The sequence below is a fragment of the Phyllostomus discolor genome, chromosome 12, assembly GCF_004126475.2.
Source record: "Phyllostomus discolor isolate MPI-MPIP mPhyDis1 chromosome 12, mPhyDis1.pri.v3, whole genome shotgun sequence".
Classification (NCBI taxonomy): domain Eukaryota; kingdom Metazoa; phylum Chordata; class Mammalia; order Chiroptera; family Phyllostomidae; genus Phyllostomus; species Phyllostomus discolor.
In genome coordinates this window covers 34,088,956-34,101,293 of record NC_040914.2, presented here as the reverse complement: position 1 = coordinate 34,101,293, position 12,338 = coordinate 34,088,956, and the positions used below count along the sequence as shown (strand labels likewise).

Sequence of the window (12,338 nt, the reverse complement as noted above, 5' to 3'; positions counted from 1 at the left end):
AGGACGCTGAACAAAGAGCTGATTCACATCCCAGGAGGGACGGAGCAGGACAGCAAGAGACTTCATCGTGCCATTCAGACCAGTGCACAATTTAAAATTTATGAATCGTGAACTGTTCATTTCTGGACTGTTCTGTGTAGTATGAGACTATGGCTGACCATGGGTAACTGAAACTGTGGAAAGCAGAACCAGATTAGGGGGGACTCCTGTACAGAGAAACAGTGCAGAGGTCAGCAGGGTGGAGAGTCAGCAAATTAGAGAGGTTCAAGAGTTGAACTTGGCCCTGTTTAAGCAGGCTTTTACTCACGGAGGCTCACGGCCAGTGTCTGAGTAGGTGCTGCAAGGCCCAGGCGGACTGACGCTCGGGAGGGAGGGAGGGGGTCACAGAACGCTGGCCCACACTCCCGCGGCAACCGCCCGGGAGGCGGAGAGCTCCAAACCGACAGCCCCAGGAGGAGGTACGAACCTAACCCTAGGATCCTGCAGTTGGTTGCAATGTTCACAGTTCCAAGTCCTTTGCTCTTCCTAAAGCAAGGTATCTGCATCTGTGATTCAAAATACTACAAAATCAGTCCCCAATCATCTCTAAAGCCTAGCTACAAAAAAAGGTATCAAACAACCTGAATCATCCAGCAAAGGAAGTCTTTACCTAAAGGGTGTGCAATCCAGGTGAGGAAGCAGGACTTCCAGTGAGGCCGAAAACAAAAGCAGTGTGTAAACGGCCCACCCGTGTGATGAACATGCAAAAAATATACACGGCAGCAACCCAACAACCTGTGTTTCCATTTTCCAGAGGGCCCTGTGTTCGAATGCTTCTCTGATCTGATCACAGAAGACGCTGACAATCAGTGCACTCACTGTCAACTGAACAGTGAACCCCAGCAATGAAGATGCTGCTGGTCCCGCAGACGGGAAGAGGGAACCAGTGGAGCTGACTCGCAGCCTGACCACAGGGGCTGAGGCTCGGCAGGTGCTCCAGACGCAGAGTGGGAGTCCTTCCCCCACAGCTGGCTGCGGTGACCTTCCTCGCAGCCCTCAGCACCTCTGCCTTCCTCTCCTGCAGCGTTTCCCCAGAGAACTGGAATGGTCCAGGGCAGGCGCCCATCTTTTCCAGCTTTGGGCTCCTCTGCCAGAAGCAGGACCTCACACTCACTCACTCACTCACTCGGTACCTGCTGAAGGATTACCGCAGGCTCACTCACTGTCAGCCACAGCACCTCAAGGCTTCCTCGCCACGCCCTGCCCCGTACCCCCCTCCAAGATCAGGTCCCAGGGTCAGAAGAGAATTTCACATCCTTGTGACAAAGCCGCTTGGCACTCCACCAGCCTCTGCTTCAGCTCCACCAGCAACAGGAAGTGCCCTGCCTGCAAAGACATTCCACTTTCTAGCAGTCGAAATGGTCTGCAAGTGCTCCTTAAGCTGGGGCAAAATGTGTCACTGCCGTGGAAAGGACAGAGCCAAGGGCCGAGCTCTTTCTACCTCACTGGTGCACCTAGGCTGACATCCCATCCACACCACCCAGTTCCAAAGCGTGACTCTGTGGCCCAAGGCCACCTGTGCAGTCAGGAAGGCCCTGCTGCTTGGTGGTTACAGGCACGGCCTGGGAGGGGGCTCAGGGCTGCCGTTCTGCCCTTCCTAGTGGCAAGACACTGCGCCGCTTACCCTCTGCAACTCCAGTCACTGCTCTGTCAAATGAGACAACTGCTACCTACCTACCTGATGGGGTTGTTACAAGGAGTGACCAGTAGGCTACGTGCCACGTAAAGATCTTAGTGGAAAAGGTCAGAAACCTGCCTAAGAAGTAGCTCAGTAAAAAGCAGCAATCTGTGCTTTGCGTTGGCGAGACCTGAGGAAAATGCAGCCCTCGATGTGGGTCCCTGCCTCCCTCGATACGACCTCACTGTCCTGCACAGACCCTTTGGGTCGACAGCCACTGGCAGGGCTACCACAAAGGCAGCCCGTAGTACCACTGGGAACGTGCCCCAGGCAAACCTGTGTCCAGGCTTGGGGGCTGGGGGCGGGTGGCCACACTACAACGCAAGGCTGGACAGAGAAGGGGAAGGACAATTTGTTAAACAAGGGAGGGTACACTTTTCAGAAGACAGTGGAGACTCCCAGGCACCCAAAGTAACTCATGCTAAACTATACCTATAATATTATAATAATTTAACTGAGTGGTTTCCAGGGTCAGATTCCACAAATCAGGTAAACTACAAAAATTATTCAGGAAACCAACAGATCTCTTAATCTTTTATTTTGATAACTTAAAAACTTTTTAGAAAGCCCTGGCTGGTATAATTCAATGGACTGAGCATGGGCCTGCAAAGGAAAGGGTCACTGGTTCAATTCCCAGGCAGGGCACATGCCTGGGTTGCAGGCCAGGTCCCCAGTAGGGGGCGTGCAAGAGGCAACCACACATTGATGTTTCTCCCCCTCTCTTTCTCCTTCCCTTCCTCTCTAAAAATAAAATAAAGTTTTAAAAAAAAAACTTTTTAGAAAGCCGCAGCTACTATTACTATCTTTTAACAAAAGAACCTACCTACACTAAACAAGTTGGAAGGACATAACTTCAGAATAAAACACAATCCTTCACATCAAATCAGTTGAGCTCGACAGAAGAGAAAGCTGCATTTTTCCTATTTTTCTCCATTTGACCAAGGGCTGGCCGAGCCTTCATCCAGCTCTGACTGATGCCAGCCAGGCCCAGGCTGGACCCGGGAACCCCTGACCCCAACCTTCTACCCTCTCTGCAGGCAGCGTGGTTTGCACGAGGTCCTGCTGCGTGACCTGGGCACACACCTCGTCCAGCACTTCCCCATTCAGCACACAGCCAGGCACCCAGTACGCCCACATGCTTACTGCACTGACCTGCAGCTACAAAACAAAAGACACGAGCATAACCTAGCAATACTTGCTGCGACAAACATGCCCAACACACCCACTCACCCTGCTTTCAAAGGGACTGGGGCAATTTTATGCATCTGTGACACAATCATCAAAACAACGCAAGTCACGAAACGATGGGAGATGAAGAGAAAGCCTAGGCAAAGCTAGTGGTGCTCACTGGGTGCTGCACTTCAATGCCAGGCTCGGCTATAATTTTCTCGAGCAGCGTGGCTCTGAGGAAGGGCAGAGACGCGCTGGCATAAAATGACACTCTTCCTCTACGGCTCCAGCTGAGCGTGGTCTGGGAGTGGGCACACACGTGCGCACCGCTACGGCGGCGACTTAAGCAGATGGTCTGAGGAGGTCTTCCGCTCACTCGGCACCTCAGTGCAGACTGCGCTAGGCACCGGAGCCACAAGGCTGAATTAGGTACAATCTCCACCTTACGGAGTTTCATGAACCAGGCAAGTTGAAAATTATGAGCACAATGTAAATTAAATTATTAGTTTCTTCTGTTTTCTCTGCTTCATAAGAGATGAGGATCATTTGAAATTTGAGTTGTTAAGTTCCGACAGAGCACTCTGTAACTGAGCACGCAAATAAACAATTGATTTTGTGTTCTAATTTTCGTCTGCTTATTGAATTACAAGTTCAAACTGTGGGCAACTGAAGTAGGATATCCTTGAACCGAAGGCATCACGCCAAAGCATAGCATGCAATGCTATGTCTCGGAACAATGACTCCTTGTTCTGTGCGCCCATGTAAAGCCACAGGCGACCTGCCCAAGTTGTCCCCTGGTTTCTGACTGGAGAAGGCCAGATCGCCAAGGCTTTGCTCACTTGCACTTGTGTTCCAGATCTCATGGGCGGGGCAGCGGCTGCAGAGCAAAGGGGGAGCAAAGGAGCTTCCCATGGCAGTCAGAGAGGTGACAGGATGGGCACAGACGGGAACAGAGAGCCTGGCAGGGAGCATGGGGAAAGGAGGATGAGATGGTGGCAAACACACTAACTCAGGGCTGGCTCACCCCTCTGTAAGGAACAGGTTAAGCGCAAACATAAGGCAGGGTGCCAGCGCCGCTGTGTATGCAAATGCAGGCCCAGTGTAAAAAATTAACACGGGCCAGAAGATCCAGACTCAGCTGTGATTTCTAGGACAAGTGACCCACTCACGGTTAGGAAGTAAGCTTACATCTTCCCTAGAAAACTCTGCCTTTTTTGTAGAAAGGCAAGTTTTTAGTTAGTTTCACAGCATGGATGACCCTTCAGTGAAAAGTTCTGCAGGCTGATTGATATTGACACTTTCCCAATCCAATCCAATATAAAAGCCTGTTTCTAAAAATCAAGCACTGTACCTGCAGCTCAGACCATGTTGTTGACTAGTGTCAAATCACAGCATCGGAAGGGGACAACCAAAGCCTGAGAGCGGGCTGTTCAAAGTAAATGAAGCCGAAGTTCAAGGGCTCAGCAGAGGATCACTGGTTGCCGTACGCTGGCCCACGCCTGGGGTGACTAAGCCTAAAACCCCACAAACACGGGGAGCAAAGGTTACCGAGTAGTTCTAGTGTTCGCTCTGAGAGCGCACAAAGGGTGATTTAGCACACACGGTCTGGGTGAAAAGCAAGAACAAAATCAAGACAACAAATTTTAACTAACTCCCATACTAAAGTTTAAAACAACTTTAAATTGTGAGTCTCCACCACGGTTGATGGTTTTAACGGTTGGTGTTTTGCTCCTATTTAACATTTCACATTTTAAAGCACTAAGTTTAAAGGTTCCATATTTATTCAATGACTACAATACGAGTTGAATCATTTCACTCGATTTAGTATGGAGCAGCGACTAAGATTTTTAAACGTCACCGGAGCCATACAAACTGGTGTCTGACTGTATTTCGGGCTTAGACCGGGCTCTCCTAAGCATCTGGCTACTTCCCCCAACAGTTGCAGTGAACAACGGACTTTTCCTAATTATTATACAATTCAAAATACCAATCAAAGAGCTCACATACTTTAAAAACAAACTACTATCTCCTGCCAATGCCTACGTCCATCTCCAAGATTCTCTAAAGCACCCTTTGTTCTAACCCAGCTCTTCTCCCCTGAGAGGAAAATGAAAAAGTCATTCCGTCAATGCTGGCGATGCGCTGGGTGTCGCCACCAGGAGCAGGGAGGGGGGCACCCCCAGCATCTAGCAGGTAAAGGCCCGATATGTCATGCATGTCCTACACCGCACAGAACAGCCCCTGCAGCGAGGAACCAGGGGCCCCCACACGTCAACAGCTCCTCTGTTGGGAAGTGCCTCGCCTTTCTAAAGGGAAACAAGTAAACTTGCAAATACAGCTGACATTTGCCAAGTAGGAGATGCAAAGTTCCCTAAGCTTTGTTACTGGCACAGAGACCCTGCCACCATGGAAAGGGCTCTTCACACTATTGAAATGATGATCCGACTACTGGTCATCAACTCATAAAGCTGCAGACAGACAAGAAGGGCAGAGAAGCTTTCACAACCTAAACAACTGGAGGGCATTTTAAAAACAATCTGGGGGAGTGGGCTGGATTGGGAGTAAAAGGGAGAAAACTGTACTTGAACAATGAATAAAATAAAATAAAATGGAAAAAAAAAAAAAAAAAACACCACTCTGAGCCCTGGCTGGCGTAGCTCAGTGGATTGAGCGCGGGCTGGGAACCAAAGTGTCCCAGGTTCGATTCCCAGCCAGGGTACATTCCTGGGTTGCAGGCCATAACCCCCAGCAACTGTACATTGATGTTTCTGTTTCTCTCTCCCTCTCTCCCTCTCTCCCTCTCTCTCTCCCCCCTTCCTTCCCTCCCTAAAAATAAATAAATAAAATCTAAAAAAAAAAAAAAAAAAAAAAAAAAAAAAACACTCTGAGCCCTGGCTGGTGTGGCTCAGTGGATTAAGAGCTGGCTGCAAACCAAAGCGTTGCCTGTTCGATTCCCAGTCAGGGCACACACCTGGGTTGCAGGCCAGGTCCCCAGCAGGGGGCGCTCTAGAGGCAAACATACATTGCTATTTCCCACTTCCCTTTCCTTCCCCTCTATAAACAAACAAACAAATAAAATCTTTAAAAATAAAAACACTTCAGGAGACAGGAAAGCAGGTGGTCACATTCTTGACAATTTTCTATGATGCTTACATTTGCAAAGACAAATATCAATTATTACTTTCTAATGTTTAATTGTAAGCAAATTATTCTTTTTCTTTTTCTTTTTCTTTTTTTCCTCCCTCACTGGTTAGATTTTTGACTGGATAAAGTTTAAAGCTAAAAGAGGAGGAAAGTTGCTCACATGGTACTAGTCAGAGGTATAACATTGGACCCAAACCCATTACGTTTACCTGGCAAAAGGACTGGTTCCAGTTTTTTAATCTTCGGTTCCGAATTAATCTTATCGTCAGTCTGAAATACACGAGCAAAATAAATCAGAATAAAAACTTTTCCTCCCCATGAGATACTAAAGCAAACTTTGTGTTCTAAGGGATGACATATGCGACAGACATAGATCCGCCCCCATCCCCGGCCCTTACATTCTTTCACATTTTTACCGAGTTCTTTTTAAGATCGGCTCACTATCGGCTCGGGAGTTTGACAATAAAATAGTAAAACTGCCTAATGACAGACAGGTATCCTCCTCTACCAGGTGCCCACAAGCGACGCAATCACACTGGCGGTCGCGGTGCGGACCGTCGCCGGGCTAACAAACCCAGCTCCGGACGCTCCCTTGAGTCTCGTCACACGACAAAACTACGGACGGCAGGTCACTGGGCACAGAATGGCTGCGGCGGAGTTTTAGAAGTTTTTGCCGAGCCAGTGGGGGCAGCCGCGCGGCTGGGGACAGGGGGACGGCGATGGCCTCCCGGATTCCCCCGCTCCCGCGGGCCGGCCCGGCGGCTACCCGGAATCTTCGAGGACAGGGTCGCTCGCTGGAAGGGGGTTGTTTACCTGGGGCGGCGGCAGGAGGTAGGACTTGAACGTGGGTCTGGGCGGCTTGAGGGAGAACATGGTGCCGCTGCCTTTTCACCCCGGCCGGGTAGCAGCCCGGGACCCGCCGCGGGCCAGCGGCAGTGCAGACGCCTCCCGACGCCCGCGGGCTTACAGCTCCCCGTGCGGCTGCCCAGGGCCCGTCTGCCGCCAGCCGGGCCGGGCGGACTGGCGGGCGGGGACACCGCGGAGCGCCCGCCCGAGCGGGGAGGAGCCAGGGCCGAGTCGGTCCGACTCGGACGCCGGAGCCCATCCCCGGAAGGGGCCTGTCGCCCCGCCCCAAGACGGAGCGCGCAGCGCCGGCCGGCCGCTCCCCGCCTCTAGGCCGCGCTGGCGCCGGAACGCAGAGTTTGCGCCCCACACTCGCCGCCGAGACCTCCTCAGAGAGAGCGCCGGGGGGAGCACTGCCCGGTAGCCATCTTGGGAGCATAAACTGAGAAGGGCGCCCTTACGGCGGCCCACGGGGGTCATGGCGGCCCCCAGGGACCTACGGTGGCCCGCAGGAATCAGGCAACCTCCCCCCCACCCCCCAGGGACCTACGGCGGCCCGCGGGGACACGGAACAAGGGGGCGTTGGCCTTTGACCGTGGACGTTGGCTCAAGACATCCTCTGTCGCGACTGTCCGTCTTTTCCTAGGACAGCTCTCTTGACTATTGCTCGTTAGTCATGCAGCTGGCGCGATCCTTGTTTGAAGTCCTCAGGAGGAGCCTGGGGGGAGGGAAGGGACTCTGGTGCCCTGGTGTGGCCCAGCTCGTGAGGGACCCACTCTATGAAAGGGAACAGGTGCCGTCGGTGGTGACCCTCCTCAGACGTTCACCGCGGTTGGTACCGCATATAAAGCCCCTTTAGATGTCCCTCACCGAGGCGAGACTGTCTTCCACCACCTGAATGGTATCTCCGCGCGGAGCTTCGGGACCGGGATGTCCTGCCCGCCGAGCTGACGGCCCATTTCCCCGGGATGCCCACACTTGGGGGGCCGTGGTCACTGCTGACTGATGACATTGGCAGCCTACCCTGACCCCTCGATTTCGTTTGTTTACTTCTACCCTCCTTATTGAACTTTAATGTAGAAAAAAGGTATTAAGCGAGTTACCTCCTTTCTTTTCTTTTTGTTCCTTGCATGTAAGGATGTAAGTGAGCAGCGGCTAAGTGATCAAAAGCCCTAGCAGAGTAGGGGCTTCCACAGGCAATGGACCAAATAATCTGCCCATTCATTGCAAAGGACAGACGCACTTCAGTGTTCCTGAAACTCTTAACAAATTTCTGAAGCTCATGTATTTCTGACCTGGAGCAGCCTTTGGTGGAAGAAGGCTGATGGTGTTACATTTCCGTGAACCTTTTCGTTGAGACTAGACCCTTCTTAGGCTTTGAAGAAGACAACCCTGATCCATTTCATAATGTCACAAGGAAGCTGCAGTGTGGCCCTACGAATCAGAGTGGCAAGTGTTGCTAAAGGGAATATTTAAAAACTTACAGATTTCAAATATTGCTTATTCCCCCCTCCCCCAGAAGTATCCTGGATTCAGCCCTCCACTGATCGTTCTAGTTAACTTGTTTGAGTGATACATGATTCCCTTTTGCTCCTGAACCACAACTGTGTGTTGACATGTAAAGTCCACTGGGTTATAGGTGTTAAAAATACTATTGTGCAAATACATTTAAAAACTTCTTGTATGATTACTTCGTGATTTCTCTACATTAAGTAGATGAAACAAAACAAAACAAAAAAACAAACAGAGAAAGACCAGGTTTGTGGTTACCAGGTTGGGGGTGGGGTGGGTGGGGGATTGGAGAAATGTGGCTGAAAGGTACGAACTTTCAGCATATAATTGGAATAAGTAAATACTGGGAATGTAATGTACAACGTGATGACTAAGTTTACACTGCTGTATGGCATACATGAAAGTTGATAAGAGTATAGCCTAAGGGTTCTCATTACAAGGAAAAAAATTTTTTGCCTCTTTGTATTGTATCCATCTGAGATGGTGGGTGCAAACTAAACCTATTGTCATCATTTCACAACCTATGTAAGTGAAAAATCCTAATGCCATGCACCTTAAACTTATGCAGGAATGTATGTCAATTATATCTCAAGAAAACTGGAAAAAATGGATTTTTATCAACACTCTTCAGCAATATGTGGGTGTTCTTTAGTTGCCAATAACTGACTCTGTGATTTAGTTTTCCCCATGGAGGTTTCCCTAGACTCTATAACTATAACACGGGACCACGTGATTGCAAAGTGGGAAAACTCTGATTTCCAGATGTGTTGTGAATTTCACCCTAATTTTGATGACAGATCCAGATACCCAGTTGTGTTAGTTTGCTTGGGATGCCATCACAAAAATACCACAGGCTGGGTGGCTAAAACAATGGAAGTTGATTTCTCACAGTTCTGGTGGCTGGAAGTCCAAGGTCAAGGCAGGTTACTGGTGCCGGCTCAGAGGCTGTGTCCACACATGGCTGATGGGGAGAGGGGAGGGGGCAAGCTCGTGAATGCTGGAGAGCGCTCTCCTGTCTTCTGATAAAGGCATGAATCACATTGGGTTGGGTCCCCAACCTTTATGACCTCATTTAACCTAAAGGCGCTATCTCCAAAAATAGTCTCACTGCAGTCAGGGTTTCAACATAAGAATTTTGGGAGGACGCAACGCCATCCCTAAAGCTAGTCCCTAAAGCTAGTCGTACAGCCTCTTGTCAGTCCTGACCTGTTTGACCATCCCGTGTTTCCGGGGTAGCTGGCTATCCATTCTTTTGGCTCTAATGTCACTATTTTGTCCTCTTCCTCCTGTTTTTCTGACCCTCTTTCCATCCTTGGTTCTTCTATCATGGGGGATAGTGGCATTCCCTGAAGATAATTCCCTTTTCCCAAGAGGAAAAGAGCTAGCATTTCTCAACTACCTACTAGGTCCTAGGTACTTTATACATTCATTCAATGAGTTAGCAAATTTGTATTGAATGCTGGCCTTGTGCTAAAAACTATTCAGGTCATTGAGAAGACAAAGTTCCTACTTTCATGGCATTTTCATTGTGGGTAGAAATATATAAAAAATGAATACGTGAGTATCATATACATGCACCATATGCATCAAATAGATATACCATATATATTACTTAGATGAGCGAAAACCAATTAATTATCCTGAAAATTGTCAAGTAAATGGGAAAAATCCATCGTTGTCCCTGCTGTATGTACAGTGTGAATGTATCACTCTGTAACCAGGTAGGAGGTGAAAGGAATCATCTCATATTCTAACTAATAAAAGAAAGAATAGGATTAAAGTATTGCAATTTGCAGCCTCCTATGAATTAAGAGACCTAGGCATTGCATATCGCCAGCTGCTGACGTCACAAAGAGACAGATGAGTAGGCGAACGTGCCTCGTAGTGAAAGAAGCAACATCACCCAGGTAGCCTTGGCAAAGGGTTTGAACCTAAGCCGGAATAAATAAGCCTCCGAATTCTTCTGCCAACGTGCAAGAACAGTGCAGCGTGCTAAACTGCCCATGGGGAGCCAGCCAGGAAAATTTAAACTCTGACAAACTTTGCAAGACAAAATGGCGGATGTTCTTCAACAGATTAAGGAGGAGAAAGGGTTTTGGGGGTGGGGGTGGGGGTGGGGGTGGGGGTGGGGGCGGGTCAGTAAGTGTAAACAAGGAGTGAGATGAAACTATAGTGATGAGGAGCAGTCAGGCAGCAAAACCTTGACGAAAGTTAAGTGTGGCCATTTAAAAACGCGTCTGCAAAATTGCTAACACTCCTCCCATATAGGACCCCTCCCTTAGAATCTAGCTGGCCTCAGTGACTCATCCGCAGCCAGGCGATGCCATCTAAGTACCTCTGCGTGACTTCTGATGCCAGGACATGAACAATGGCATTTTGTCCTTGTACACTGGGGCACTCAGTTTTGGAAGATTGAACTGCTATGTAAGAGATGTGATTTCTTGGACACTGTTGTAGTGTGAGGGAGCCCAGGCCACCCGGAGAGGCCGTGCTCCTGTGTCCTCATGGATGACAGCTCTCGTTGAGAGTCCCATTCCAGCCCACAGCCCACACGTGAGGGAAGACGCTACTGGAGGATTCCAGCCTCCACCTCCAAATACTCGGTCGCCCCAGTTCAAACACCATGGAGTCTCGGCAGCCAGTGAGTGCCGGCTTGCAGAAGCAAGCAGTGGGGTATCTTTCCCCAGCTCCACATTCAGATGCCAAGCAGATAGCTTGGAACTGGCCATCGTAGGAGCCTTTACACCATGCAAATCAGCCAAGGCTACCAATCAGGGGCATTTCCACTGTGCCTAGTCCGAATTCCTGACCTGCAGAGTCCATGAGCAAATAAAATCGGTGCTTTAAGCTGCCCAGTGCTGGAGTCATAGTTTTACAGCCAAGAAGTCTTCACTACAAAAGGACAGTGGTTACTTGTGGGGGAGGAGGGGGAGCCTTTGAACTTACAGAGTGAAGCACGACCCCTTCCGTGCTCGGCCGTGAACAGCCTCTGCGGTTCTCGACAGTTCTGACCGAGAACTCGTGCCCTTTATGTTCCAGCCACAACTTTGCACGAGCCATTGTGTGCATGGAGGTACTACTGATTTGTGTTTGCTCCCAAGGACTATAGGATGATAAGAAAATACTGGCTCCTTTCTTTTCACACATTGACAAAACTCTTGGTCACCCTCAAGTATTAACAGTGTGATCTTTGATATAATCCTGTATTTTCTTTCACTGTGTAATTTTTTTTTAATTTCATTTATTTATTTTTAGAGAAGGAAAGAGAGGGAAAGAAACATCAGTGTGTGGTTGCCCCTTGCACGCACCCTACTGGGGACCTGGCTGGCAACCCAGGCATGTGCCCTGACTGGGAATCAAACCAGTGACCCTTTGGTTCGCAGGCTGGTGCTCAATCTACTGAGGCACACCAGCCAGGGCCTGCTGTGTAATTTCAAAACAATAACATGTAAAACAGAACCCCAGCAAAACATGTGGTGTTCATGGCTCCTTTCTACTTCTTCATAATTTTATGCTCATAAAATTATAATTAATATAATTATATATTAGCTCATAATTTTATTTTTTTCTCCTTCACCCCTCCTTTTTTACACTTTTGCTTTCTCTTTATTTTCTCCCTCTTACATAATTCCTTACTCCTTAAGTAACCAATTAGTGGCACCCAGAAGTATCTCCTTGGCTATTTGGGGGCCCTCAGATATAGAGACTGTAGGTTCTTTGTTGTTGTTTCTTTTAAGATTTTATTAATTTATTTCTAGACAGAGGGGAAGGGAGAGAGAAAAAGAGGGAGAGACACATCAATGTGTGGTTGCTTCTCCCACCCCCCCTAATGGGGATCCAGCCAGCAAGCCAGGCATGTGCTCTGACTGGGAATTGAACCAGCAACCCTTTAGTTTGCAGGCTGGCACTCAATCCACTGAGCCACACCAGCCAGGGTGAGACTGTAGATTCT

At 49.1% G+C, this 12,338-nt stretch overlaps 1 protein-coding gene across 1 annotated transcript in view; it reads right to left on the bottom strand.

Annotated features, from left to right (window-relative positions):
- The window catches only part of MTMR10 (myotubularin related protein 10), a 38,066-nt gene extending 31,025 nt beyond the window's left edge, over window positions 1-7,041 (bottom strand). Inside the window, exons 1-2 of the mRNA XM_028502404.2 lie at window positions 6,845-7,041; window positions 6,241-6,301 (exon numbers count right to left, since the gene is read on the bottom strand). Of these exons, the coding sequence (XP_028358205.1) occupies window positions 6,241-6,301; window positions 6,845-6,904 (121 nt within the window). The 5' untranslated portion in view covers window positions 6,905-7,041. The remainder of the gene's footprint in view (window positions 1-6,240; window positions 6,302-6,844) is intronic.
- Window positions 7,042-12,338: the final 5,297 nt, after the last annotated feature.